General features: G+C 61.0%; 3 protein-coding genes and 1 long non-coding RNA gene across 6 annotated transcripts; 1 reads left to right on the forward strand and 3 right to left on the reverse strand.

Moving 5' to 3' along the window:
• Positions 1-4,356: 4,356 nt before the first annotated feature.
• CASTOR1 (cytosolic arginine sensor for mTORC1 subunit 1) lies at positions 4,357-15,398 on the reverse strand. The gene is made up of 9 exons (XM_051973102.1): positions 15,146-15,398; positions 14,214-14,284; positions 8,406-8,599; positions 7,816-7,948; positions 6,980-7,103; positions 6,475-6,588; positions 6,178-6,260; positions 5,408-5,502; positions 4,357-5,045 (listed from the first exon to the last, which is right to left on the reverse strand). The coding sequence occupies exons 1-9, from the start codon at positions 15,256-15,258 to the stop codon at positions 4,980-4,982; spliced, it is 993 nt and encodes a 330-aa protein (XP_051829062.1). The 5' UTR covers positions 15,259-15,398; the 3' UTR covers positions 4,357-4,979.
• A 1,820-nt stretch (positions 15,399-17,218) lies between these two features.
• Positions 17,219-21,719, reverse strand: LOC127548697 (uncharacterized). Its single transcript, XM_051976216.1, has 3 exons — positions 21,616-21,719; positions 21,216-21,384; positions 17,219-20,658 (listed from the first exon to the last, which is right to left on the reverse strand). The coding sequence occupies exons 1-3, from the start codon at positions 21,717-21,719 to the stop codon at positions 19,585-19,587; spliced, it is 1,347 nt and encodes a 448-aa protein (XP_051832176.1). The 3' UTR covers positions 17,219-19,584.
• LOC127545670 (uncharacterized) lies at positions 21,384-27,994 on the reverse strand. 3 transcript variants are annotated; one of them, XM_051973104.1, is made up of 6 exons: positions 24,897-27,994; positions 24,485-24,776; positions 23,491-23,547; positions 23,115-23,174; positions 22,513-22,746; positions 21,384-22,090 (listed from the first exon to the last, which is right to left on the reverse strand). In XM_051973104.1, exons 1-6 carry the CDS (start codon positions 25,538-25,540, stop codon positions 21,959-21,961), a joined length of 1,419 nt encoding a protein of 472 aa, XP_051829064.1. In that variant the 5' UTR covers positions 25,541-27,994; the 3' UTR covers positions 21,384-21,958. The 3 variants fall into 3 exon arrangements, with proteins under 3 accessions (XP_051829064.1, XP_051829063.1, XP_051829066.1); XM_051973103.1 differs by having other exon boundaries at positions 24,485-27,994; XM_051973106.1 differs by lacking the exons at positions 24,485-24,776; positions 24,897-27,994 and having other exon boundaries at positions 23,491-23,727.
• Positions 23,868-25,632, forward strand: LOC127545671 (uncharacterized). The gene is made up of 2 exons (XR_007949711.1): positions 23,868-23,965; positions 24,149-25,632. It is a non-coding gene; the product is annotated as an uncharacterized LOC127545671 (long non-coding RNA).
• Positions 27,995-27,996: the final 2 nt, after the last annotated feature.

Consider the following 27,996-nt stretch of genomic DNA (forward strand, 5'->3'; position numbering starts at 1 on the left):
CACTGTGACGTCTGTTCTGGGTTTCCTCAGTCCCAGCAAAGCTCGAAGGCTTCCTGTCTGACCCAGTGTCTGTGCCCAGTGGTGGTCACCCTGGGGAAGGCGGTCACCTAAGGAAAGCGGTCATCTGGGGAAGGCCGTCACCTTGGGGAAGGGGGTCACCTGGAGAAGAAGGTCACCTGGGGAGGGCCGTCACCTTGGGGAAGGGGGTCACCTGGGGAAGAAGGTCACCTGAGGAAAGCGGTCACGTGGGGAAGGCCATCACCTCGGGGAAGGGGGTCACCTGGGGAAGAAGGTCACCCCAGGGAAGGCCGTCACCTTGGGGAAGGGGGTCACCTGGGGAAGGGGGTCACTTGGGGAAGGCCGTCACCCCGTCTCCTGCCTGGGCAACAAGGGCAGGACCCCCACCATTTCCTGAGTCAGCTGGTCAGAGACGTGGCAATGGATGTTGGTAGAAAGGGTAAAATGCCAAGTCTGGGGCCCGAATTAGCCAATCCCAGAGGTTCCTGGGAGCCTGGGCGCTTCCATCCACGGTTCCAACGTCTAAACCTCTAGATTTTAGGATCAATAGATCCTATTGCGTCGTGGCCGTCTCGGGGGCTGGGGATGCAAGAAGGAAGCGAGTTCCTGCCTCCCTGGAGCTTGAATGGGAGGCAACAAGGACAAAATATAGGCTGGGACTCCGGCCAAATGGAAAAATAGCATTTTTTTTTTAAAGTTACGCACAGTAGGGCTACAAGGAGCCGGGAGTCCTGCCCCCGCCGGCCTCAGGAGCAGAAGGGAGCCGCAGACCACAGGATTGCCACATCCCGGCCCGGGCCACGACGGGGCCTCCGCCCCAGGAGGCAGGAGGCCTCTCACCCGTCACCCAGACACCACGTCAAGGAAAGAACGGGTCACATCCCGGCCAGCAGACAGGGCCCAGAGGCGGCCCCACGGAGGAGACCCACGCAGGGGAGGCGGCCCCGAGCCGGGGAGCCTGGCGGCCAATTCTGCCCCACTTTCTGCCTCTGCCAAAGCCCTCACCTGCTCCTGGGCCAGGGGAGGGGGTGGGGCCACCACCTGCTCCCTCAGCCCCTTCGGGATCGGAGTCTGTGTCCCACGAGGCACTGAAGGCCCAGCTTCAGCTTTACTGAAGCTCCAGTAGCGGCTGGAGTTCATCGATGAGCCTTTATTAAGCTCCTACAGCGTTTGAGGCCATGTCTAAGTGCCCAAGACACAACAGTGGCTGCTCTGGGAGCTCCCAGTGAGAGGGGAAACATGGGAAAACACGCGTATGGGATCGAGACTGGGACAAGTGAGCCAGAAGTGATCTTTGAGGGAAGGCAGTCCCGGCAGAAGAAGCCAGGGAGGCTTCGGCAGGAGGCCGGATTTATGCAGAGACTAAGCCCGAGGGAGTGGGGAGGGAGGGGAGCTGAGAGGAGGAGGAGGGGGAGGAGGAAGGAGGGGGAGGAGGAGGGAGCTGAGAGGAGGAGGAGGGGGAGGAAGGGGGGGAGCAGGAGGGAGGGAGCTGAGAGGAGGAAGAGGGAGGGAGCTGAGAGGAGGAGGAGGGGGAGGAGGAGGAGGAAGGGAGCTGAGAGGAGGAGGAGGGGAGGAGGAAGGGGAGGAGGAAGGGGAGGAGGTGAGCAGAAGGTGAGTGGGAGATGAGCTGCCAGGGCCCGCAGGAAGGAAGCCCACATGGATGGGTCACTCCTTGTGTTGTGGGGAGCAGATTGATCCCACCCACGAGCCGGCAGTGGATCGTTTTGCTCAGGTCAGGCTCCCATGGGCCGTTCTCTGTCCTGAAGCCATTTTTGCCATTGTTGCTATTTCCAGTCCTCTCTGACTCTCTGGGACCCCATTGGGGGTTTTCTCAGTAGATGCTGGTGTGGTTCGCCATTTCCTCATTTTACAGATGAGGAAACTGAGGCACACGGGGAGGTGACTTGCCCAGGGTCATCTAGCCAGTACATGTCTGAGGTCCCATTTGAACTTTGGAAGAGGAATCTCTCTGACCCCAAACCCGCCCTCTAATCTCCAAGCTCTTCAAATCTGGCCCAGGGCTGCCCTTCCAGACGGTTCCCCGGTCCCGGGGCCGCAGGAGCGAGTGCGATTGTGTGAGATTGTGTGACTGTGTGACTTGTGTGATTGTGGGGAGGGGGGTGTGACTGTGTGTGCGATGGGGTCCGGCCAGAGCAGACAAAGATGCGGGTCCGCCAGGGCCACGTGCGCACGGGCTCCCACAAGCGCCTGCGGCAGCTGCTCGGCCTGCGGGCGTCTGTGCTCGGCCCGAGTGGGAGCCCTCGGAAGTCGGGCCGAGACCCAGCGGAAAGACCCGGAGCCAGAGGACGGGCGCCCTCCTCGCCTGCTGGGGAGGGAACACCCCCCACACACACAGCTGAGAGGACGGCTCCTCCCGCACGGACACAGTAACCCTTGCAGGCTCTGGCTTGGAGCTGGTTTGGGGGGGGCTGAGGCTCCCCTCGTGGCTGCCCCCACTCACTCCCCAGCCGCTCAGCTGAGAACCTTGGCCGGCACTTTACGGAGAGCGCCCCCTTCTGGCCGTCACATGAAAGGCAGCCTTGCCCCCCCATCCCCAAAAGGTCCCCCACAATCACTGCCTCCCCCTCCCCCCGCCCTGCTCCCCCCAAAGTTCTGAAGCTGCTCTTAGCGGCCAGAACCAACGGCCTTTTCTCCGTCCTCATCCACGGGCGGGGGGCGGGGCCGCCATGCTCTCCTCCCAGATCGCCAGGATCTCTCCCTCTCCCCCTCCCTCCAGCTCTTTCTCTCTCTCCCTCCTTTCTCCCCTCCCCCTGGCTTTCCCCTCCTTCTCTCTTTTTGTCCCCCTCCCTCCCCCTTCTCTCCCTTTCCTCCATCTCTCTCCATTTTCTGCCTCCTCATTTTTCCATCCCTCCCTCTCTCCCCCTCCCCCCATTTTCTCCCTGTCTCCCTCTCTCTCCTCTCCTAAATTCGCAGCTGGGGGGAGGGGGCTGCCGGCCCCAAGTCCCCCCACCCGCTCCATCTCCCTTCAGCCGTTAGTGATTTTCCTGCAGCACAGATCACCCCTACTCCGGAAACCGCGGTGGTTCCCTATGGCCTCCGGGAGCTCTGCCCGGCCTTCAGGGCCCTCCCTACCCGAGCCAGTCTGCTCCCACCTTCACCCAGACCCATATTCCCGGCGACCCCGACGCCGGTCTCCTGGCTCCTGCTCACGCGGCCCCCACTCCCCGCCTGGAAGGTTCTCCCTCTTCCTCGCCGCCCCCAAAGCCCCAGCTTTTAGGAGAGGCCCTTCCCAGCCCCTTTTAATTCCTTGGCTGGGGGGGGGGGGGACTTGCTGTCTCCCCCACCGGGCTGAGGGCTCCTTGAGGAAGGGGCATCTTTCGCCTCTTTGTAACCGCGGGATGTGGCACCATGACTGGCTCACAGTAGGTGCTTAATAAATGCTTGCTAAATCACTCGAACCCAGAGCGCCAAAGTAGGCGGGCAGCGAAGAGGGAAAGCCGGGCTCCTGTCACTGGCGCCTCCCAAACAAGCGGGCTGTTAGTTCAGGGAGCGAGGTGCCCGTGGCCAGATGTCTCCGGATGGGAACGTCAGGAGGAGAGTCTGGTCCTGGCGGACTGGACATGACGGGCTCAGGGTCTGTCTCTGCTGCCGGGCCTCCATCCAGACTGCCCAGGTGGGCTCTGGAGACCCCCTTGGGGGGAGGGGAGGGGAAGGACGAGGTGGGGGCCACGGGGCCTCCGTCCCGGCCCAGTTCTAGAGTGAGAGTTCTCGGTCCGGAACCCTCAGCCCTCGTTTCCAGTTTTCTGCTTTCCCTGCTTCATAGCAGCAAATCACTTTAAGATCCAGAATGTGGGACAGCGGGTGGGACAGCGGGTGGGGCGCCGGCCCTGAAGTTCCAACCTGGGACCCGAGTTCAGATCTAGTCTCAGACACTTAACATTCCTGGCTGTGTGACCCTGGGCAAGTCCCTTAACCCCAACTGCCTCAGCAAAAGGAAATCACAGGATTCCCGGCCGGGCTGACCCTGGGGCTGACCCGGCCGGCCCTCTGTTTACAGAGGAGAGTACCGATGGGGGCTGTGCCAGACCCATGGCCCCCCGGTAGTCCGTGGCAGGGCGGGGATCCAAACCCAGACCCTGCAGCCCGGAACAATGGCCTCCCCTTCCTGCCACGGCCTTCCGTAGGGACTGGGGCCTTGGGCCGGAGCTGGAGGGGACGCGGCCCAGGGGTCCCTCCCCCTGGGGCCCGAGGACCTCTGACCCAAGCCCGAGGGCTTCCCACCGCTCCGGCCGGCCGCTGGGGCCCATTAGGGAGGGAGGGTCGAGGTGGGGTCCGGGGGGGGGAGGGGGGAGAGGAAGGCCACCAATGTCTCAGACAGCCCAGGAACTGCAAAGTGCTTTATTGCCAAGGAGATCTCTTAAAAATGGGAGTCGAGGCTGGGAGGCTGGGGCGGAGGTCAGGGGCTCCCGGGGGAGGGGCCTCCGCGGAGAGAGCTTCCTCCCAGGACCCCGGAGAGGGCCGGGGGAGAGGCCTGCAGAGGGGGAGGGAAAAGGCAGGGGGGCCCCCGGGGGGAGGGGCTTGTGCAAAGACGGTCACCAGGGGCCCGGGCGGGGAGTGTCAAGGCTTGAGGCTTCCCAAGCGGAGCCATCCGCAGCACCATGATTGCGCTCCGTGGGCCCCACGTGCGCCCACAGAGCCACACGAAGAAGGCACACGAGGCTTTGGGCACTAGAGGCCGGGCCTCTCGGCTTTCCCGTCCTCCGGGGGAGGACACGGGACAACGGGGGCGGGGGGGCAGCTCCGGCCTGGAGGGAGGGCCCCGGCCCCGGGCACCCGCTCGGGCCACAACTGCGGACAATGAGAGAGAAAGGGGGCGCCTCACGCGCACCCGGGGGCCCGGCCCTCATGGCCACGGGACAAACGCTGCCCGGAAAGCGGCGCCCTCGGAGCCCCACGCGAGAAGGGGGAGATGGTGGGGAGCCAGGGTCCCCATCCGGCCACTACCGGCAGCTCTCCTGGCGACTCTGAAGGACCTCGATGACGCTGTCGATGCCGTCCTCGGGGACCTGCGGGCACAGCGGGGCCTCAGGTCCTGCCCGGAGCCCCGGCTGCCCCGGGGGCTGCTGAAACGGGGCAGGGAGGACCCGGCTCCCCAAGCCCCGGCCGGGGGACGTCAGCAAGTCCTTCGCTTCTCCGCGCCCATTTCTGCCCTCTCGACCACAGGCCCCGAGGGCCGTCTGGCTCCCTATGGGACGTGCAGGCCCTAGAGGGGCCCGGGATCGAGGGGCAGCGAAGGCCCCAAGGGCCACCGAGGCCTCAAGAGTCACTGGCTCCCTGTGGGACGGGCAGGCCCTGGGGGGGCCCGGGATCGAGGGGCAGCTGGCTCCCTGAGGGACGGCCGGGCTTGGGGGAGGGGGCCGACACTCACCAGCGCGTGGTCAAAGTTGAAGGTACTGATGTAGTAGGCAGAGATGTCTGCGGCGGCCAGGGGCCCGGCGATCTGGGCCACGATCCCACACTCATCTGGGACAAGGGGGCGGAGTGAAAAGGAAGGCAGCCGGGGTCACACCGAGGCAGACAGGAAGCCTCTTTGTTAGGGGAGCACGGACCCGAACCAAAGCTGCTGGGATCTCCAGGCAGTGATGACCTGGGCGAGTCTCTGGGACTCAGTTTCCTGCTCTGTACAATGGGTGGACTATTCTAGCTGATGACTATAAATCACTCCTCAGCCTCTCTCAGACTTTCAGAATGAAAGCTCCTGGAGGGCAGGGGCTGATGTGTTTTGATCAGTTGAGCATCATGGAGGTGGCGCCTCATAAATGCTCAAACATCACCTAGGTGGCGCTTCATAAATGCTTAAACATCACCTAGGTGGCTCCTCATAAATGCTCAAACATCACCTAGGTGGCGCTTCATAAATGCTCAAGCATCATGTGAATGGCGCTTGACAAATGCTTGCTGAATTAACTCTCGGTTTAAAATCTTCCTCGACGTCCTTGCTGAGTGACCGTGGGCCAGTCACTTTCCTCCTCTGAATCACGAGGCATCTGGCCTCGATGACCCCAATTTTCCTAACACCCCTGCCCCCTCTGTGTCTCACCCCCGCTCCCCCAAACAGGCCAGGCCCCTGGGCCCAGACCCTTGGGGGCCCAAGAAGCTTCAGTCTCCCGGCCTCCCCCCTCCCCCGGCCGCACTCACCGAAGCCCAGGGGCTGGCCCCCGATTCGGACCATTCTCCAAAGTTCTCCGCAGGAGCTGGTGAGTAACAGGTCGCTGGGGAACCTGGGGAGGGAGAGGGCAGTTGGGCCTCCCTGACTCCGCGGGCTCCTCCAGGAACGGCCCCGGGAGACCCCGCTTCTGGTCCCCTGGGTGACCACGGGGCGCCACAGATTCCCCTCTGAACCCCCCGGGGCCAGACCAGGTCGTCCTGAGGGGCCGCTGCCCTCCGGCCGCCATGAGCCTCCCGGGGCCCAAGGGGGGGAGGGGAGGGGCCTACTTCTTCTGTGTCTCTGCGTCCATGACGATGGAGATATAGCCCTCGATGCGGGAGAAGGCGAAGAAGGGGATGGAGTCGGCGTCCGGGTCATCGGAAGCCCCCTCCTTCGAAGCGCTGGGAGCCGGGAGGGAAGGAGAGGGAGGGCGCTCAGCTCCCCGTCCTCCCTCTGAGGGCAGGGGTGTGCGAGGGGCACGAAAGGGGGCCGGGGCTGGCCCTGCCTGCGGGGTCCTGGGAAAGCCCCTCCTGCCTCTGGGTAAAGGGGCCTTACGTGGCTCCCGTCAGCTCCCACATTCGGTGCTCTGAGCCCCCTCCCCGCCCTGACACCCCCTGTTCTAAGGGAATCCTCATTTCCTACAATAACTGCGCTGGGACCTTTCCCCAAGCTGGGCCTCAGTTTCCCCATCTGTAAAATGAAGGGCTGGGTCCCTTCCGGCTCTCCCTCTCGGACCCTCTGCTCCTGCCCCCCGCGCCTCAGTTTCCCCCGGGGAAAGCCCCCCGGCCCCACCTGTGGGAGTAGAAGAGGACGTCCATGAGGGTGGTGGCGATGGCGGGGAGCGTGTCGGGGTCCAGCGTCAGGATGCAGAACCTGTTCTGGGGGCTCTGGATGGGGTGCACGGTGGGAGAGGGGCCTGCCTCGGGGGAGGAGGGAGGCAGCTTGTAAATGGCGGCCCCCTGCTGCGGGGGAGGCCCGGCGTCCCCAAGGGCCGGAGCCCGGCAGCCACTCACTGGGGACTCTCTTGGGCCAAGGCCCAGTCCCTGGAAGAGCCAGGCTGGTCTTCCCCGCCCGCCCAGACTCCTCCCGGGGCCTCCCTGTCCTCTGCTTAATAAAGGTGATTAACGGGGCCGCTAGGGGGCGCTACAGTGGCTAAAGCACCAGCCCCAAGGTCAGGAGGACCCGAGTTCAAATCCGGCCTCAAGACACTTAACACTTCCTGGCTGTGTGACCCTGGGCAAGTCACGTAACCCCAACTGTCTCAGCAAAAAACAAATAAATCACTAATTATTAACATAAACAGCATGAGAGTGACCATCTCACGTCACACTCTTATACGCATCCTCACGCTCGTTATTAACAGCGTGACTTAAAGACCTCCTCCCTTCCAGAGGTGGGGGACGACGGGAGCAGAACACGGCATACACAACAAGCTGGGATTCGGGCACTTTTGTTGACCCCCCTCCCTTCTTTGGGCTGAACCCCCAAATAAATAAATCCCCAAGGCTGCCTGGGGGAGGGGAGGAGTGGAACCAGTAACTTTTGAAACATGGGCCCCTCTGGGAGCCACCGAACAAGGTGGGCGGGGCCCTGGGAAGGAAGGGCCCCGCCCACCCGCAGCCCCTCACCCAGTTTGGCTTTGTGGAAGCCGTTGCTGGCGTCATCGCTGGCCACGGGCACCGGCTCCCCGTCCACCTCCCGGTAGATGGCGAACTCCTGGGCCAGAGTGTGGATCACCACGGGCAGGTCCTGCTCCCGCACCTGCCGCGCCGGGGAGACCGAGGGGCGTCGTCGGGCCCCGCCTCCCCACAGCGGCCGGACAACGCGCCCGGAGACCCCCAGCGCCCGGAGACCCGCGGCGCCCTCCCGCGCGGACATTCGCCCTCGCACCCGGCCGCCTCGGCCCGTTCCCACGGGGGTGCAAGAAATGACCCCGCACTTGCTGTCTGTCTCTCTCCCCCCTTCTTCCCTTCCTTCCCCTGCCACCCACGGCCCCTGCTAGTCTTGGCCAGGAGGATCCTGGGAAAAGGCCGCGGACAGACCCAGTGCTGTAGGTGTCTCGGGCCTCGATCCTCCTCTCCTCCCACCCCTGCCCCCACAGCCGGGCCGGATCAGGCCGTGGAAGCCCCCCCATTAGGGTCGCAGGGGGGAGCCACCCCCAGCCTCCTCTAGCCCGAAGGAGCGAGGCCGGCCTCCGCCCCCTCCCTGCTGGTCTCACCAGGATGAAGTCCGTCTGGTACGTGGACAGCATGAGGACGGAGACGTGGTGCTCGGCCAGCGGCGCGATGACCGACCTGGCGATCTTGGTGACGCCCACGGCCTGAAAGTTGGTGGCCGAGCTGCTGTTGGACAGGACGTTGAGCACCAGCCACGTGGCCTCGGCCACCTGTAAGAACTCCGACGGGGGCAGCTCTGGGAAAGGGAGGGTGGGGGGGGTGAAGGCCCGGGCCTTCCTCCTCCTCGTGCTCCTCTCTTCCTCCTCCCCATACTCCTCCTCCTCCTCCTCCCTTCCTCCCCCCCCCTTCCTTCTCCTCCTCCCCCTCCTCCCAGAGCAGGCAGCGAGGTCACCTCCTAAGGGGAGAATCCCGCAGGGGGCCCGGGCAGACCTTGTCTAGGCCCAGCCCTGCTCCTGCTCCGGAGGCTCTTAGCCACGTCACTTCCCTCCGCGGGCCCCCACTCCCCCAGGGCCACAATGGTCCCTCTCGGGACGGAATGGTGCCGTGGGAGGTGCAGATCCTGACAGGGACACTGAGCCACTGGGATCCTACACCGGACAGCAGGGGGCCCCCCACCCCGGGGCCCGGGATTCAGACTTGGTTCCTGAGAGCCAGAGCCGGGCCCCGGGGCCAATCGTGTCATTTTACAGAAGAGGAGCTCAGTCTCGGGCAGATTTAATCCCCTGTCACACAGAGACTGGTCACAGAGCCAGATGGCAGCCCAGGAGCTCTGGCTGCCAAGCAGGTGGGTTTTCCCGGTGCCATCTGGGCAGGATTTCTGGCCCGGTCCCAGTCTCACCGGACGGCCTTTCCAGCCCCGGGATCGCGGGCCGGGCAGTCCCAGGCCGAGTCCCCACTACAGGCTATAAACTGAGGCTGAAGCTGGCCAAGCACCAGGTGCTTGTTGGGGCCCAGAGAGCCCCCTCCCCCTTCCCCAATTCCAGGTCTCCCGGCACCAGGGAGGGGCGGCCTTCTGGGGAACGGGAGGCCGTGGGAGCGGCGTTCCCAGGCCCCCGGGGCCAGGGCTCCCAGGGTGGCCAGGACGGACAGAAGGAGGGTGGAAACTTGTTAGTGAGGAGCCACCAATGACCACAAGGGGATGGCAGCGAGCAAGAGCAAGAGCGCTGCCCCAAACTGTGCGGGCACCCAGCCTGACCCTGCTGGGGGGAGCCGGCTCTGCGTCCAGAGGGCGGCTGGACTTCACGTGGGCTGAGCCACGGACTTCTGGGCAAAAGCGGGCGAAGGGCGTCCTCCATAAATGAGTGATCCAGGACGCCCCGGGGCAGGAGGGATGGCCCAGGGGAACGGGACCCCCGGACTGCCTGGAGGCTCTCTCCTGGCTCTGCTCCAACCCCGCAGGAAAGAAGGCCCCTCAACACAGAAAGGCCCCTGGATTGTTCTGGGAGGCGAGTGCGGACGGGGAGCTCATTACCTCCTGAGGCAGCCCACCCTATCTGGGGACCACCCTGACTGGGAGGAGTTCTAAATCTGCCTCTGCAAATCCTCCTCCCAAACTGGGGGACTGACTGGGTGCCGCCAGGGCCCTCGGGGCTGGGAACTGGACGGACTGGAAAGGATGGGCCGGGATGGCCGTCCCCAGCTTGGGGAGGCCGGGGGAAGGGCAGGGGAGGTGGGGGAAGGGCCCAAGCTCTCCCCCAGAGGGGCCGGGCAAGCATCAAAGCTGCCTTTGTTGGCACCGAGGCTGCCCAGGCTGGCTTCCTTCCTCCCGGGCTGAATGGGCAGGCCCTGACCTCTCCACGACCCTGGCCCACACACCCCGCCCCTCCAGCATCCCAGGCAGGGCAGGAGGGGAGGCCCGGGGCCCATCCACACCTGGGGCCACACCTGGGGCCGTCCCCAGAGCCAGCCCGGGCAGCGGAGCTCAGAGCAAAGCATCAGAAGCTCTGTGTTCAGATCCTGCCCTGACATTGGAGTTGCTAGCTCTGTGGTCTTAGGAAAGACCCTTCCTCCCCCTGGACCTCTGTCTATAAAATGAGGGGCTTAGAGCAGATGACCACCCAAGTGTCTTCTAGGGCCACTAGGTGGCGCTGCATTGGACAGCGTCTCTGATCTGGAATAGGGAAGACCCGAGTTCGAATGTTACCTCAGGCACGGCTGAACCTAGGGAGTCATTCCACCCTGTTAGCCTCAGTTTCCTCATCTGTAAAACGAGCTGAAGAGGAAATGGCCAACCCCTCCAGAATCTTTACCAAGTAAACCTCAAACAGGGTCGTGACAAACGACCGAAAAACGACTAAGTGACAAAAAAAGGGACCTTCTGAGTTCGGGAAGAGCCGCCTATCTCTGCCTCTGGGCCCGGAGCCCAGTCTCAGCCAGGTCTGGGCAGCTGGATTTGAACAGAAGCCCCCAGCTTGGATGCTCCGCCTTCCTAGTCCTCGGGCAGCCGCTGAGGTGGCCGGTGGCTGGCCAGAAGCATTGAAGGGCACTGCTAAGGGGGGTGGTGAAAAAAGGAAAAGCTCACCCTCCCCCCAGCCCCAGGCCAAGGTCCACTCGGACCCCGGGTCAGGAGTCATCCCCCTCCCCAGGCCGGAGAGCAGGAGCTGGGCAAGTCCAAGTCCTTTAGACGTAGATAAGGAAACGGAGGCCCAAGGAGGTCATTATCGATAACACAATGATAGGCGGCATTTATATAGAACCCGTGGTTTGCAAAACACTTTCTATGTTAAGCTCTTTGATCCTGGGTCACGGAGGCAATCAGCAGAATGAGATCTGAACCCAGGACTTAGAGCTCGAGATCTCTTCAGGACGCCTAGTCCAAGCTCCTCCTTCTACGGGGGGAGGAAGCGAGGCCTGGAAAAGTGGGCTCCCCAGGCCGAGCAACAGGTTGGGCCGGATCCAAGGCAGCAAATATACCACCCACCACGCTGCAACCTTTATTCGGAATTACTTCACCATCTAAACATTCAAAAGCGGACTAGATTGTGGCTTTCTAAGCCAATCTGTGGCTCCCGGGGAGCTTGCCGCATGGCTTGGGGGTCCTGATTCTGGTCGAGTAGGTCACCTGGGAGGACCCCCCAAAATGACACCCCGTTCTCAGCCTCGCTGATGCTGTGAGGGCCTTACACACTCCGGGCCCCACAGCCAGGTAACGGAGGCACGATTCACAGCCAGGCCTGTTGTGGCTGTACAACCTGGAGCTTCTTAGGAGACTCCCCGGCTCTGGCCTTGGGAGAGGGGAGAAAGGAGGGGAAGACAGAAAAGGGAAGTGATTTACAGCTCCCCCAGACGGGACCCGTGGTTCCTCACTCCCCTCCTTTACAACATCCTTCCTGGGCGAGCCGATATTCTCCCCCTTCGCTTACTCCTTCACTCCATCCCATTCACTTACCAATGAATCCCTTATAAAACACTTAGCAAAGAAAGGCAAAAAGAGTTCCTGCCCTCAGGGAGCTCCTGTCCCAGGAGAGGACGCCATTGGGAGAGAATCAGGCAAAGTAGACCCCCCCAAAACCCTCTCATCATCAGCTCCCTTAAAGGGAAGGAGGTGAGGGGAACCTAGCCTGCTGTTTCAAGCCCAGGCCCATCCTCCCAGCTCATAAAAGCAGCTCTAGAGGTCCTTCTAGATGAAGATGGCCAACTGGTAACTGAGAAGAGGAGGAAAGACGGGGCAGGAGCCTGTGGTCAGGAAGGAACACGGTTCAGCTATGTGGGGGGGAGGGGAGGACTGATGAATTCTCCCTTTACCCCTTTCCCTCCATGGGCTCTGAACCAGACCACGCCAGTAACTGCCAAGCAGGGCCCCTGGGATCCCAGGAGGCTGGAGGCAGCTCACAAGGATGGCAGAAAGGAACAGACCAAACATTTAGAATCTTCCCCTAACAAGGCAAACATCAGACTTAGAAAAGTCAGCTATAATCATTCTTATGGTAATTGTCAAGAGCATCGATGTCCATGACTGGGTAAAGCCACCATAGTAAAAAGGGCAACAGTATCAGGACGTCGATATCCATGACCAGGTGTAGGAAAAGGGCAACAGTATCAGAGCATCAATGTCCATGAGCAGGTGTAGGAAAAGGGCAACAGCATCAAACAGCGTCAATGTCCATGACCAGATAAAGCCAAAGGAGGGAAAAGGGCAACAGTATCAAAGAGCATTAATGTCCATGACAGGTAAAGCCAATGGAGGAAAAAGCACAACAGTACCAGAGCGTCAATGTCCATGACCAGGTGTAGGAAAAGGGCAACAGCATCAAACAGCGTCAATATCCATGACCAGGTAAAGCCAAAGGAGGGAAAAGGGCAACAGTATCAAAGAGCATTAATGTCCATGACCAGGTGTAGGAAAAGGGCAACAGTATCAGAGCGTCAATGTCCATGACCAGATGTAGGAAAAGGGCAACAGCATCAAACAGCGTCAATGTCCATGACCAGATGTAGGAAAAGGGCAACAGCATCAAACAGCGTCAATGTCCATGACCAGGTAAAGTCAATGGAGGGAAAAGGGCAACAGTATCAGAGCATCAATGTCCATGACCAGGTAAAGCCAACATAGAAGGACAACAGCATCAAAGAGCGTCAGTGTCCATGAACAGGTAAAGCCAACATAGGGAAAAGGGCAACAGTATCGAAGCGGACTTCCACTACCAATCGAAGTACCAACAGAGGCAATATATTCTCATGGCTGTTGGTCCCACCTTTTGAAATAACTGTATTAAATGTGTATTAATGAGCATTAAATGTGTATTAAATGAGATTTCAAGATAAAGAGTCAGGAAGAGCTGAATTCAAATCTAACATCAGTCACTAGCTGTCTCCCCCCCCCCAAAGCCAACCTTAAAGAGCTATATGTCAATGATGATCACTAATATTATGTACTACACCCCCCCTCCCCCAGTAGAGCCTAAGTTCCTTAGAAGGCACATATTCCCGCCCAGTGCCTGGGTCCCCGAGCAGATACGGGGCCTGCTCCCGGCCGAGTCCTCTGTGAAGAAGGTGAGCTCGGCAGAAGCTCAGCATCCCCAGGCACCAGGCCCCGAATCTGAGGCCACAACAGGAAATAGAAAGGGGACTGAAGGCAGGCGGCTCCCGGCTCTGGGACCCGGCTCACCGACACTGGTGCAGCCCGTGCCTGGGGTCCAGGCTTCTACCTCATTTGCCTCAATCACCTCTGATTCCCATCTCCCCTCCCCCCCAGCTCCTAGGCCCTCAGCTGATTCCCGATTTTGGGAAATCCCAGTGTCCCCTAGGGAGAGGCAGTTATTCTGCTCCCTCCACAAGGTGGAGGCACAGCTGGGAGTCCTCTGAAGATGGGGATCAGAAACCAGGCATCCTCAGAGATCTCCCGTCCCAAAGTGGTCCCTTCCTTGTCCCCCCGACTCCCCAGGGGGGGGCACAGGATGTGGAGGGCAGCTCTTCTAGTCTAAAGTGCTTTGAATTCCTTAAAACTATCTAAAAACATGGGCTATTAGTGTTTTACCCAAAAGGAAACCGCAATCTTGGAAAAGGAAGTGACTTGGCCAATATCACACAGCCACAGAGAGCAGCAGAACTGGGGTCCGGAGCTGAAAGAGCCTCTGCAGGGCCACCCCAGAATATCCTCAGCAGGACTCTCCCCCAGCCTCTGCTGGGAGGCTCAGCCCCTCTCCAGGGTGTTTCCACTCTAGGCTGGGCAGCTGGGGATCATTTCACTGTCTCCATCTTTCTCTCCTGCCCCAGGCCCTCCCCACCTGTCAAGCATACTGAGGAGGGTGTCTGCCTGGCCCACACGGGCAGTCAAGGGGCATCCCTGTGGGGAGGAGGGATTGAGGAGAGTAGGGGAGGAGGAGGTAGCAGAGACCAGAAGCCCATACCTTTATATCCTTCCTCATCCAGCATCAGGGTGTAATCTTCTGGGGTTTCCGTCAGGCTGAAAAACTTGCACCTGAGGAGAGGGGAGCCCTCCATGAGCCAAGGCCTCATCCCCCTGATCCCAAAGTCCAGAGTGGGGGGGAGGGATGGGGAGAGATGAGCCAGACCCAAGGAGAGCGAGTGGACTTTGCTCAGGCTGCAGTCAAGCAGAACAAATGAGGTCTCCCGGACACTCTGGCCCGTGGGGAGGGAGGAGGAAGAAGGGGAAGATGGATACAGGTGATACTGAGCTTTCCCAGAATCCCAATCTTGGGGAAGCAGTCACCCAGCCCAGTCCCTTTCCTACTCGCTCGGAGGAAGGAACCACCTCCCAAGCCATTCTCCCGGAGCTGGCTCGGGTGACCCCTGCTGGTACCGGCCCTCTGACCCACTGACCCACAGAGCGCTGGAGCCGGAGGTCCCTCGGGGATTAGAAGAGCTCATTTTACAGAAGAGGCAACTGAGGTTCGGGGAGGGGAAATCGGGTTCCGAAGCAGCCCGGCGGGCACCTGAGCTCGGGCTTCGCACAGTGCCCGGGTCTGCTAGAAAGTCGAAGGCGGGAACGTTCGACACCTCCCCCGTTAATATAGCGAGTCTCGGAACGGGGCAAGTCCGAGCAGGCTGGGGGGAGGGGAGTGCAAGGCCCCCGTTCACTTTCTGGGCGTCTCTGGGCAAGTCGTTACACTCTCTGGGAATCTCAGTGGCCCCTTCTGTAAAGTGGGGATAATAAGGGCCTGCGGAGCTGGCTCGGGAAGCAGATAGTGGGCTGGAGGGCGGAGGGAACGTGCTTATCTGCCCTGCGGAGCCCCCGGAGCTCCCGGAGGCCCGGCTGGGGCGAGCAGGGAGGGGCCCGGGGGCGGGGCAGCCCCCACCCCGCCACCGGCCTTCGCCTTACCGGCTCCGCTGCCGCAGGAAGAGCAGCTTGACAAGCGGGTGCGTATAGAGCCAGAGTCCCGGGCGCGCGATGCTCAGCACCCGGACCCGGTGCTCCAGGATGTGCAGCTCCATGGGCGCGCCGAGCCCGGGAGGCCCGGGGGCAGGGAGGCGGCCGCTCCGAGGAGGAGGAGGAGGAGGAGGAGCGAGGGGCCGCCGAGGCGGCGGCGGCGGCGGCTGCTGCTGCCGGGCCCCACAGCCGCCCAGCCAGCGCCAGGCCCCGGATCCTCCTCCTCCGGCTGCGGCGGCGACGGCGGCGGCTGCAGGAGCTCCCGGCCCGCCCCCTCGGAGCGCCCTGGCCCACGCCACGCCCCCTGAAACTCCCCGGCGCTCGCCCCGCCCCCTCGGAACCCTCGGGGCCAGCCAATCCTCGAGCCAAACTCTCCGGGCCACGCCCCCACTGGCTGGCCCATCTGGAATGGAGGGGGGAGAGGTTTAGGGGTGAGGAGGCGGGCCCCACGCGTGTACCGGGTGCCCGGGTTCCAGCCACGCAAAGCGACGTCCGGGAACCCTGGGAGGCCCGCCGGGCGGCTGCAGGGGCCCCGCGAGGGGCGCTCTGGGCCGGCCACACCCAGGCCAGGGAGAGACGGGCCACAGACGGCGCGGCTGGGAGTTCCCGCGCGGGCTTCCTCAGACCCCGCGAAAGGCCCCGTCTGCGCCCGGCTCCGCTCGCCCCGAACGGCCGCCTGGATACGGGACCCACGGGCCCACCCCTCTGCGCTGGGGCAGGGGAGGGCCCCGTAACTCGGGCCGGCAGCCCCGCCCTCCCCCGTCTGACTGGGAGACTTCTTTCCCTGAAGCAGAGGCCACAGCCCAGCCACTAACTCCATTTTAGCTGGGGAAACCGAGGCCCGGAACGGAAGTAGGGTCTCAGAGAGAAAAAGGACTTAAATGTCGGAGGCAGGAAGTGGCGGCGCGCGCCGCCCGCCCCGGGTAGGCTCTCCCCAGTTCCCAGGGTCCAATTCACAGCTGATTCGGGTAGGTCAGCATCACGAATAAAGTCATGGGAAAAGCACAAGGAGGCAAAAGCTGGGTGACATCCCTGGCGGAGGGGAGATGGGCCGAGCTTTGGGGTCCAAGGGCCCTCCCACTTCCCTGTCCAGGAGGGGACGGGATTCCAGCGTTTCCCATTGGTCCCAGGCTAGAGATTTCTGACTTTTTTTACACGCTTGGGCCACTGAGGCCAAGCTCCTCCCCCTCCTCCTCCAACCAAGGATCATCCTCCAGATCCCAAACCTGGAGCCTGCCTAGATGTGATCAAAGCGGCCCAGAGATCCAATTGCCGTTATCTCCTCTGCTGCCATCTGATCCCTCCATTCGGCCTTGAGCGTTCAAAACCCGTCTCTCCTCTGGCCTCCCGGGGCCTCGCCCCCTTCCCATCTCCCAACTCGGCAGAGGGCCTTGACTTTGGACAAATAAGCCCTTCCTCTCCTGCTCTCTCCTCTCTCAGGGTCAGTGTTTTCCCTTTCCCCCATCTTTTCCTCTTAAGGCACCCCCAATGGGGCCTCTCCAAGCTCCTCCCTCCCTGCCCCCATCAAATGCTGCTCAGCTCCCCCACCTTCTGAGCCTCCACTTGGCCACTCCCTCGGGCTCCCAGCCTCCCATGTCTCCTCCTTCCCTCCACAGCCAAACTCCTAAAACTCGTTCCATGGCTCCACTTCCTCCGCTGGCACTGGCTGATCGGCTCCTTGGGAACAATCTGCTTTCTCTGGGCTCGGCCAAGTGAAACGGCTCCCTCCAAATCCACCCAGATCCCGTAGCCACAGTGACAAACCTGCCCGTCCCCACCCCACCTGGGCCCAGCCGGGCCCCTGCTCCCCCGGAGCTTTCCTCGGATCCAGAGTTCATCTCATTTCGACAGAGAAGTGAAGCAGCGGGCCAGAGAGAGCCCGAGAGAAGCCCCGGCCTCCGACCGATCCCTACCGCTCTTGCCAGGGACATACAGTAACTCACAGCTCCCGTTATGTTTTATATGATCACATTTGAGAGATCACTGTGTAAGATCCCCTCTACCAAGTTTGCCCAGAGCACGGGGTTGTCCCCAAGGATCTCATGTTTATTATCTCATCTTTCCCCTTCTTATCCGATTGCTACTCATGCAATTCAGTCTGTGGTCCAAATTTCCCAGACTCTGTCATCCATGAATCTGGCCCACCTCCCGGCCCCGAGCGGAGCCACTGTGCCCTCCATCCCTCAAACTCGCCCCTCTTCTCTTCACCCAAATGGACACCAGTCCGAGCCTACGTGAAGTCCGGGGTATAGAAGGCCACCAGAGGCATCGGTCCTTATGTGCCAAATGTGCCCACCTGCCAAGGTGGCCGTGCCCAGGGACCACATCTCAGCAGAGGTTAAAGCAACCTTCAAAGGTATCAGTGACTTAGAACATGCAGCCCGAGCCCTCCCCCATTCGCCGAAGCAGCCCCTGTGGGCCTTAGAGGGGGAAGACTTCCTCTGCAAGAACGGGGAGATGAGAAAATTTCGTTCCAACAGCCGCGAGAGTGGTCGGAGATGAAGTGGAGTGCACCTGGAGGTTGGGCAGACATTGGAGATACCGAGGTCATCCACTGCAGGGAAACCTGCCGGTCGTTCTGGCCTCAAAACCACTGGCTCTCAGTGACTCCAGGACCGGAGCTGAACAAGCAGAACCAGGAATGATCCGTCAACTAGGAAAGACTTGGTTCTCCTCTACAATTCGGTGATCCAAAGCCATCCCGATAAGCTTTGGATGGAAGACGCCATCAGCATCCAGACAAACTATGGACACTGAATGTAAATCAACATATGCTAGGTTCACTTTGGGGTTTTTTCCTCTTCTTCTATTATGGATTTTCCCTTTTGTTCTTATTTTCCTTTCCCGATATACTCATGAAGAACTGAATATTTTTAAACCGTGTCTGTATAACAGAAAAAAACCCACGAATTTCAAAAAAGGAACTGGGGCTGACGACGTGACTCTTTCTCATTTAGATCCAGTTCCCGTGGGGAGTCATCGCCCTGTGATCTCATTGGTCCTCTTCATAAAGACGATCTCAACACAAGGTTTTGCAAAGACGAATGTTGGAAACGATGCCCGTGTTTTGAAAATAAAGTTTAAAAAAAGGAAAAGAAAAAGATCATCTTGGAGCAGATCTTTTTGTGATGGCAAGGAAGTGGAAATTGAGTGAATGCCCATCAGTTGGGGAATGGCTGAATACATCATGGTATATGGCATATGGTACGTGAATACCTTATGGTACAAATGTTACAGTATAAAAATGGATTATTGAGGGTGGCTGATGGCAGAAAAGCCTGGAAAGACTTACATGAACTGACACGAAGGAAAGGGAGCAGAACCAAGAGAACATCGTTAAACAGTAACAAGATCACGTGATGATCAACAGTGATGGACTAGGTCTCTGCTGCTCCCTTAACTCACCCCCCTTTCCCCTTTTTGCATCCTCTGCCCAAACCCTGTCTTCCAGGCAAACCGACCTGCTCGGCACGTATCCCTGAACCTGATGCTTTCTGCAGTCTTTGCACAGGCTCTATCCTGCCCGCTTAGAACTTACTTCCAATTCACTCCTCCTTTTCTTTAAGATTTGCCCTAGGTACCATCTCCTATAGGAGAGCTTTCCTGATCCCAATTATCTACTGATCTGAGTAGCTGCTATTACTCCAGCAACTTCCACAGCTCCCCATTACCTCAATCTGGATCTAACCACCTTTCCGGCCTCAAACCGGTTTTCTTGTTGGTCCAGACATACCCCCCCTCCCCCCCCCCCCCCCCCCCCCCCCAGCCCAGGCCCAAGTATCAGTCTTTGCACAGGCTATCTACCCTGCCTAGAAAACCCTTTACTTCACATGCCGTGTTCCCCCAGAAGTCTCTAGTCTCACGACTTGTGCTTTCTTCCTTCCCTGCCACATCCAACCACCTTCTTATCAATTTTCTTCAGGGTGTCCCCAAAATCTTAAAAAGTCGTAATAGGTTAAAACTGCACTAAGACTTTTGGGACCCCCCGTCTCTCTGTCCATTTCCCCGATAACTTGAAAGCGGGACTCGTCGCTGCAATCTCCAACGATCCAGCAGCCCAGGGACCAGAACAGAAAAGGGACTGATGAATTCTTGATTGACGAACGTTTTAACTCCACTCTCCCCAGTAGAATATAAGCCCAGTGCGGACAGAGACTTTTGTTTTTGTTGCTGTTTCTCCAAATGAAGGGAAGGATGGGCCACAGGAGGAACAATATCCAAGATGTCTGGCTCCGTTCTCAAAACCAGACCCAGACTTGGGGTCACCGTGGATGGGAGCAATTATGGTTCACTCCCAAGACCGCTTTCTATTCCCACTCCCCACCCCCACCCCCAAGGATTAGTCATCTAATTGAATTTAGAAATGGAAGAGAGTCGCCGCACTTCTCCCACTAGTTGCCAGGCTCCCGCCATTGAGTCCAGAAGGCTCCTCCACCAGGCTCCCACTTTTCCCAGGGGTTGTCGAGGCTGGGGGTCGTCCGTTGGTCCCAGCCGCTCACCACAGGACACTCTGCCAGCCTGGGCACGGGTGGATGCATAGGTTTTGCCAGGATGAGCTGCTGAATGGGCTGCTGGATAGACTGGGCCACGGGCCACTGCACAGACGGGGGTACGGGCAGTTGCATGGGCTGGGACATGGGTTGCAGCACGGACTGCTGGATGGGCTGGTGCAGGGGCTGCTGGAGGGGCTCCATCATGGGCTGCTGGAGGGGCTCCATCATGGGCTGCTGGATGGGCTGCAGTATGAGCTGCTGAATGGGCTGATGCATGGGCTGCTGGAGAGACTGGATCATGGACTGCTGCATGAGCTGCTGGATGGGCTGAGGGACAGACTGGTTGATGGCCCCCAGCATGGGCTGCCACATGTGCTGACCTATGGGCTCTGGTATGAGCTGGTGCACGAACGGCCCCATGCTCTCTGGCCTGGATGGTTGTCTGGATTCTGATACGGACTGCTGGGAGGGCTCCAGCACGAACGGCTGGGAGGGCTCCAACATGGGCTGCTGGGAGGGCTCCAACATGGGCTGCTGGGAGGGCTCCAACATGGGCTGCTGGGAGGGCTCCAGCACGAACTGCTGGGACGGCTCCGGCATGGGCTGCAGGACGAGCTCCGGCATGGGCAGCTGGGTGAGCTCCGGCACGGGCGGCTGGGAGGGCTCCAACACGGGCTGCTGGGCGGGCTCCGGCATGGGTTGTTGCATGGGCTCCATTATGGGCCGCTGGGCGGGCTCCGGCATGGGTTGTTGCATGGGCTCCATTATGGGCCGCTGGGCGGGCTCCGGCACGGGCTGCTGGACGGGCTCCACGGTGGGCTTCGCCATGACCTGTAGAGTGGGCTCCCGGATGATCTGTCGCCTCGGTTGCTGCCCCACAGGTTTTGGTGCCGCGTGTGCCACGGTCCCAGTGGGCCCTTTATCCCCATGGGTAACCCCTGCACTGTCCCCCACGGTGTCTGCTGCAACCACCTGGGGGCACACGGAGGAGAGAAGGTCAAAGAGGGGAGGGCGTCATGGTAACCCTAGACAGCCACTGGCCAGCAGTCCTACAGGGGAGAATCATTCGGGAACCCAGGAATTCTAAGCTCCAGTCCAATGCCCTTCCTGCTAACCCTCCTGTTTGTCTGAGCTCCAGAAAATGCTGCAAAGTAAAGGAAGGAGAAGGGCCGGGGGCCGGGAGCCCCCTCCTCATACCTATGAACTGGGGCTGATCGAAGGGAGCTGGGTCAAGCCAAGGCACGAGGAGATGAGAACCCAGGCCGGGCTACTGCCCCTGGCCCACAAGGCCCGCGTCTCAAGTTACCTCCTCCTGGTCCCAGATCCTCAAATCCTACTGCTCTGCGTGGGAGTCACTTTGGGGGAGCCCAAGAGTTGGGGGTCAGGGTCAGGAGAAGGAAAGGCTAAGAGCAGGCTAGAGAACCAGCGGTCAAGGAGAGGAAGCGGGCTCTCGGCGCAGCGGGAGACCCGGCCAAGAGAGGCGGCCTGCAGAGCAGAACGCACCGGGGAGCCCGGAGCCCAGCACTCACGTCAAAATAGGAGGGAACGTCCTGGGGGGCCCGGGGCTTGCGGCCATAAAGTAACTGGAAGGGACTTTTCCTCTTGTTCTTAGTCACGGCCGTCCTCAGGGAGAAAAGGGCCCTGTCCAACACCTGGTCCCACTTCTCAAGCTCCCCCTTCACCAGGTTCCACAGGGCCCTGAAAGCAAGCAGGGGCTCTTAGTTAGGGCCCCAGGAACGGACCCCTCCCCCACCACATCTCACAGTAGCCAGGGCCATGACCAGGGCTACGGGAACGGACCCCTCCCCCACCACATCCTCAATTTTTTAAAGCATTTCAAGTCAGGATACCTTCGGCTCAGTAATATTCCCCTCCCCTCCCCCACTTTTACAGATAAAGAAACTGAGGCCTCCGAGGGGAGTTCTGGGCTTCTTGTCCCAGCCAGTGGAGGGCAGGATTAGGATTTCAGCTGCAGCCTTCTGGTCCCCAGTCCAGGGCTCTATGGCCCGCCGCTGCAGGTCCCCTGAGTCCATCCCGCCCCTCGGGCGCCACACCCTGAAGCTCAGCCCCGGCCATGACGTTGCCACCATTTTCCCAGATTCTTTTTCTCCACCCCAGCCCCCCTCACCACGAGGGGGCCCGGGTTCCAGCCCGCTCCACCACTCGGGACTGGGCTCCCCCCAGAGCTGGTAAGGACCCTATTCCTCGCCCCTCCCCGGCTTCTCTGTGGGCAGCAGGTCCGGGGAGACCGGAGACCGGGGCCGGCCAGTCCTCACCTCCTGATGGAGCTGGCGGTCAGGGACAAGATGCTATTGATCTTCGGCTGGAACGCCGACACGATGATGTCCAGCTTGCCAAGGGGCACCCCCAGGCCCTGGAGCTGGCGATGGAGACTCCGGTTCACCTGCAGGGGACGGGGGTCGCTGAAGAGGAGCCTCGAGGGCCGTGCAACGAGGGATGGCGGATCGCGGGGGAGGGTGTGGGGAGAAAGTGGAGGGCTTTCTGGGGCAGGAAGCTGACCCGAGAGGCTGCCAGGGGCACTGCGGGGAACCCTGTGGCTTTCAGAAGATAAGGACAGAAGGGGGGAGGCAGGAGGAGCTCCGCCCTAGCCCCCTTCCTCAGCCCAGCCCCCCTTCCTCAGCCCGGCCCCCCTTCCTCAGCCAGGTCCCCCTTCCTCAGCCCGGCCCCCCTCCCTCAGCCCGGCCCTTCTGTTCCGGAGCAGGGAGGGGGCAGTACTCCAATCCTAGAAGGGGTGGGGTTCCAGTTCTAGAGTGGAAGGGGGAGGGCGCAGCCTGTTCTGAGGGAGGGGGCGGACGGCTGGCCCACCTGGCTCACAAATGGAACTCGCAGCGTGGTGACCAGGAGCTGGGGACGTCCAAACCGGAGCAGGAAGGGGATCAGGGCGCTGGCCACTTCCACGGGGTTTTGTTCCTTTAACGGCGCGGCTTCCACCCAGCGGGAGTAAGCGTCCACGGACAAAAGGATGAAGCGGAAGCCGTTGGCAGTCTCCATCAGGGGCCCCACCAGGCCCAGGCCCACCTGCTCGAAAGCCTGAGTGACCTGGGGGAAGAGTCAGGAGAGCGGTATAAAAGGGCCTGAGAGTCCCGGCCCAGACGGGGCGAGGAAGGGCACGTGGCCGACAGTGGCTCCCACCCACCTTCCCCGGGCCGAGCCCTCCAAAGCCCTCCTTGGAGCCGGGGAGCAGGTGTCCGGGCCCACGCAGCCCGGGGGCAGAGCCCATCGTCGGCCACTGGCTCATCGAGCCCCGGAACCGAGACCCGAGTTCAAGTGCAGACTCAGACACTTACGAGCTGTGCGATGTTTAACTAAGGTGGGAATCGTGACAGACCCCCCGGAGTCGCTGAGGAGACAGTATTGGTCGCGTGCCCGGCCCCGCTCGCCTCTCCTCCCCCTGCCCCCCTACTCACCGCTTCCACTTGGAGCACGGGCAGCGGGTCCCGAGTGCGCTGGCTCTTGCTGCTGACCCCCTGTGGAGAAGAGGACCCTCCATCTGCCCATCGTCCCAGACCCTCGGGGCAGGGTCCCCCGGGGCAAGACACCCAGCCCCCGGCTCTGCCTCTCCTTTGGAGAACGGGCAAGGGGTCTGGCCGAGGGTCCGCAGAGCACGACCGTCGCGCTCAGGTTCTGTCCCTGAGACCAAGGTTCTCTCTCTCTCTCTCTGGGGGGAGTCTGGGACCCGCCAGCTGGAAGCCCACTGTGGCAGGGAGCCGCCCACCCCCGTGGCCCCGCCCCACACATGGCCCCGCCCCGTGGCCCAGCCCAACGGCTCCCTGGGACCCTCACCTGGATGGGCAGGGATTTCTCCGCACTGGGCTTCTGGCGGCAGCTACACTGCTTGACCTGTGGCGAGAGGGGGGAGACCGTGGGGGTTGCCACGCTGGGACCGCCTGGGATCCCGAGCAGCCGGACCCGCTGGGAGGCCTTAGCAGGCAGAAAGGAAGGGGAAGAGCCTCCAAGGGAACGCCCTGAGGTCCCCTCTCCCTCAGCTCCCTGAGACGGGCCCAAGGAGGAAGCCCCCATCCCCGCCACGTGTGGAGGGAGGGACAAGCCCCCTCCCCAGACCCCAGTGACGCCGAGTTTGACCAAGTCTCTTCTCCTGAACCTCAGTTTTCCCTTCTGTAAAAAATTGTTTGCACGAACCCCAAGAAGTCAAAAAGGACCCCATTTACACCAAACACCAGGACTGCCCTTGGGCCCCGAAGCCTAGAAACAAAGTCAGGCGCCCGTGGTCCGGGGGAGGCCGAGCAAATCACAAACGGTAACGGGCAAACACGCGAGAAGAATCGGGGGCGGACTTATGGGAGGGAAGGCAGGAGAAGCAGAAGCTGTACTTGCAGTGACTACAACAGAGGGGAGTAAGCATGTATTAAGTGCCTACTGTGTGCTGGGCATTGTGGTAATCAGCCCTTTTAACAAATATGATCTCGTTCAACTTTCGCAGCCCTGGGAAACGAGGGAGTCCGCGGAGCAGGGAGCGACGGCCGAGGGATAACGAGGACCGAGCGCGGGCCCAGCGGGGAGGAGGACCCGCCTGGATTGTGTTCCTGTCCCCGGCCCAAGGGAAAGCTCCTGGCCAAGAGGCTCTCCCGGCAGAGACGCGGGCCACACAGAGGCAGAAAGCCAGAGAATGAGTGAACGCCCCCCATTCTACAGAGGAGTAAACTGAGGCCGGATAGATGAAGTTCTATGGGAAGACAAGCCGGAGGGCGCGTAGGAGTCCATCGGGGTCTCTCCTTTCTGGGAGCCGCCCCCCACCCCGCCCCCATCCTCGACTGACCCACTTGGTGACATCTCGGTCAAGGCTGGGCCAGTAGTAGTCGAAGGAGACCTTCTTCCTGGTTTCCTGCAGGGAGCAATGCAGGCCCGAGGAGGTGACGTGGGCCTGCTTCACCAGCTCCAGGCGGTCCTTCCGGTCCAGCACCACCAGGGACTTCTTGCCCAGACGCACGAACATCAGATTGTGGTCTGCAGACAAGACTCTGGTTACTGCAAGAGACTGACCCGGGCCCTGCTCCCCTGGGGGGGAAACCTCCCAAAACGGGTGAGCCGGACCCTCCCCAGGGGGAAACCTCCCAAAACGGGTGACCTGGACCCTCCCCGGGGGGAAACCTCCCCCAAAGGGTGACCTGGACCCTCGCTGGGGGGAAACCTCCCAAAACGGGTGAGCCGGACCCTCCCCGGGGGGAAACCTCCCAAAATGGGTGACCCGGACCCTCCCCGGGGGGAAACCTCCCCCAAAGGGTGACCTGGACCCTCCCCGGGGGGGGGGGAACCTCCCAAAACGGGTGACCCGGACCCGCCCTGGGGGGGGAGATTTTCCCCCCCAAAAAGGGTGACCCGGATCCTCCCCGGAGGGGAACTTCCCCCAAAGGGTGACCCAGACCCTCCCCGGGGGGAAACCTCCCCCAAAGGGTGACCCGGACCCTCCCTGGGGGGAAACCTCCCCCAAAGGGTGACCTGGACCCTCCCCGGGGGGAAACCTCCCCCAAAGGGTGACCCGGATCCTCCCCGGAGGGGAACTTCCCCCAAAGGGTAACCCAGACCCTCCCCAGGGGGGGGGAAACCTCCCAAAAAGGGTGACTCGGACCCTCCTGGGAGGGAGTTCTCCCCAAGGGGACAATTCCAGACTCTTCCGTGGGGAGGGAGAGCCCAGGGTGAGGGGGGAGGCAGCCAGGGTGACCTCCCCCATCCATCCAGACAAAGGGGAGCATAATGGCTCCACCCCAAACGTGCTGGAAAGAATCCTGGATAAGAGAACTGTAGAAACATGTTCACCCATATTGGATTTAATGTATATTTTAACATGTTCAACATATACTGGACTAGCTGCCATCCAGGGGAGGGGAAACTAGGAACACGAGGCTCTGCAAATTGTCCGTCCGTGCTTTGAAAATAAAAAGCTTCAATAAAAGAGAAAGAAAGCTGGCTTTGGAAGCGGTGGGTCAGAGTTCAAGCCCAGCCCCCGCCCGACGTCACTTTGGACAAGGCCATTAGCGGGGCCTGACTCTGCTTTCCTTATGGGCAGACCCACTAACTTCCACAAAAAGTCCCTTCTCCCTCTAAATCTCCGGGTCGTTCACGGAGTCCTGCAGCTCCTGCCCCTGGAGCCCTCAGTTCAACGGGAAACCAGCCCCAGGAATCGCATAAAATCGTTAGGTTGGGGAGAGTGCTTCTGATAAAGATACTGGGGTGGTTTTCCAATTCCTTCTTCGGCCCATTTTACAGATGAGAACACTGAGGCAAACGGGGTGAGGTGACCTGCCTAGGCTCACAGGGCTCTGATGGAACAGAGCAGGCTTTCTGATTCCCAGTGCAGGGCTCTGCGCAGTATGGCGCCCCCTAGCTGCCATCAGCCAGGAGGGAGAGGAAGGGGGAGTTCCAGCCTCTGTTACCCCTGGACATGTGATTTCACCTCCCCCCTCATAGAGTCAAGGGCTCCCCCTTCAGAGAGGGATGTAGGCAGATGTTTTATTTAACTTAATATTATTTATCAATATTAATATATCATTAATTAGACATTACTTATTAACGTGTAATATTAATTTAACTTAATTTAATAAGCACCCGTGGAGCATCTGAGCGGTAGACCAGAAAGCCAGACTGGAGAGCAACTGGGGGGGGAAGGGAGGTTCAGAGTTTTCCTGAGGGTTTGTGGTGGGGAGGGAAGAGACGAAGGAAGAAGGCTCCGGCACCCAGGGAACAGGTAAGGATTGGGGGCACTGAGAGGAGGGGGAAGGGAGGGAAGCCTGGAACAAGGCTGGGCCAGCTCCTGAGGGAGGATCTAGAAGGGAGGGAAGCCCGGAACGGGGCTGGGCCAGCTCCTGGGGCTGTTAGAACCTAGGGCTGGTTTGGAGCCAGGGAGCCCTGGATGCAAATCCTGCCTCCTCCTGCACTCTGACCTTAACCGAGTCCCTTTACCACCTCTCTGAGCCTCAGTTTCCCGATGGGGAAATGCCTGCTGTGAGGCTTCCAGTGAGAAGCCGAAGAATCTGGTTTATTCTTAATCTTGCTCCAGAACGGAGGGAGGCGGGAGAGGAGGGGGCGCCGGTCTCCCTCCGGCGGGGCCTTGGGGGGCCCGAGGGTCCGGCCTCGGCCAGGAGACTATACGAGGATGGGGGGGCCGGCATTCCCACAGGCCTTTTCCCAGCACATGTTACCTGGATCCATGTTCACTGGTGGCCGGAGGCTGTTATTGTGCCTGCCCGCAGACAGGGAGACCAAGCCCAGTGTCCTCCCTCTCTTGGCCTGTGGCCTCCGAGGAAGGCCCGGAACACAGGACCCCAAAGTGGGTGGAGAGGGATTGTCTCCCATAGGCCCCATTCTCAGCCCGGGGGAGGTGGTGGGGAGGGGGAGATCCTGAGGCTGATTTGGAAGGGAAGGGGGGGGAAGAATGGAACTGAAGGGATTCTAACTACAGGGAGAAAGACTTCCAAGAGGAGAAAATGAGGGGGAGGCAAGGGGGCGGGAGGAGGGGGAGGTGGGAAGGAGCCAGGAGGGCAGGTGGGTGAAGGGGGAAGAGCCGGACCAGGGGCCGGTTCCTCTTCAGCTTTCTGGATCACAGAAGTGGAACAACTGAAGGGGATGAAGGCAAAGGGGCTTCTGGGGGATTTCACCTCCCACCGAGTCTATCCCAACAGCCCATCCCACTGCCGCCGGACTCAAAGCCGTCTTTGTAAAGGGCAGATCTGCTGTTTCAGTATCAGTGTGTATGTGTGAGAGAGTGGTGCGTGAAAGTGTGAGCGTGTGTGAGCGGGTGTGAGCATGTGTGAGTGTGTGTGAGCGGGTGAGTGGGTCTGTCTCACACTCCCTCTCACTCACTCTCCCCCCTCCATCCCAACACTCCAGAATGAAACAGCGAACGCATCGTCTCCCTCCCGGCCATCACAGAACCGCGAGTGGGAGAAGCCCCCGCTGCCATCCCCCAGGGGAGCTACAACTTTCTCGCGTTGGCCGCTGGGAGCCCTGGGGGGACTAGGGGGCTCCTCAGAAAAATGAAGGCAGTTGTGGGCTGGCTGGGGCCCTTGGGGGGGGTTTGGGGGCAGCTGCGGGGACTCTCAAACCGCTCCCGGCGCCAGAAGCCCCGCTCTGCCCCCTATCGCGCGCGAAGGGGGCCCACGGCCCCAGGCCCGCCGCGTCCATTCCCGGGACGGGGGGGGGGGGGCGCGCGCAATAATTTGTGCAGGAAACTCCGGGGAGAACGCTCTGGGACGAGCGGGGGAAGGGCGCCGCAAAGCGGGCCCGGCTGTGGTCGGGGAGCGCGGGCCGCCGGGGAGCGCGGGCCGCCGGGGA

Source organism: Antechinus flavipes, chromosome 1, assembly GCF_016432865.1.
Source record: "Antechinus flavipes isolate AdamAnt ecotype Samford, QLD, Australia chromosome 1, AdamAnt_v2, whole genome shotgun sequence".
NCBI lineage: Eukaryota > Metazoa > Chordata > Mammalia > Dasyuromorphia > Dasyuridae > Antechinus > Antechinus flavipes.

Bases quoted from the DNA above. Each gene is read 5' to 3' on its own strand.
- CASTOR1 (XM_051973102.1), bottom strand. From the start codon at position 15,258: ATGGAGCTGCACATCCTGGAGCACCGGGTCCGGGTGCTGAGCATCGCG. The intron at 7,104-7,815 runs GTGAGGGGCTGC...CCCCCGAGGCAG, and splicing joins CTTCCACAAAGCCAAACTGG to GCCCCTCTCCCACCGTGCAC. The intron at 6,589-6,979 runs GTGGGGCCGGGG...CCCGGCTCCCAG, and splicing joins GTCCTCTTCTACTCCCACAG to CGCTTCGAAGGAGGGGGCTT.
- LOC127548697 (XM_051976216.1), bottom strand. From the start codon at position 21,719: ATGGACTCAGGGGACCTGCAGCGGCGGGCCATAGAGCCCTGGACTGGG. The intron at 21,385-21,615 runs GCCCAGAACTCC...GCTTGCTTTCAG, and splicing joins TCCACTGGCTGGGACAAGAA to GGCCCTGTGGAACCTGGTGA. The intron at 20,659-21,215 runs GTGAGTGCTGGG...GTGTGCCCCCAG, and splicing joins ACGTTCCCTCCTATTTTGAC to GTGGTTGCAGCAGACACCGT.
- LOC127545670 (XM_051973103.1), bottom strand. From the start codon at position 25,540: ATGGCAGCTAGTCCAGTATATGTTGAACATGTTAAAATATACATTAAA. The intron at 23,548-24,484 runs GTCAGTCGAGGA...CTCTCGCCACAG, and splicing joins ACCGAGATGTCACCAAGTGG to GTCAAGCAGTGTAGCTGCCG. The intron at 23,175-23,490 runs GTGAGGGTCCCA...TCTTCTCCACAG, and splicing joins AGAAATCCCTGCCCATCCAG to GGGGTCAGCAGCAAGAGCCA.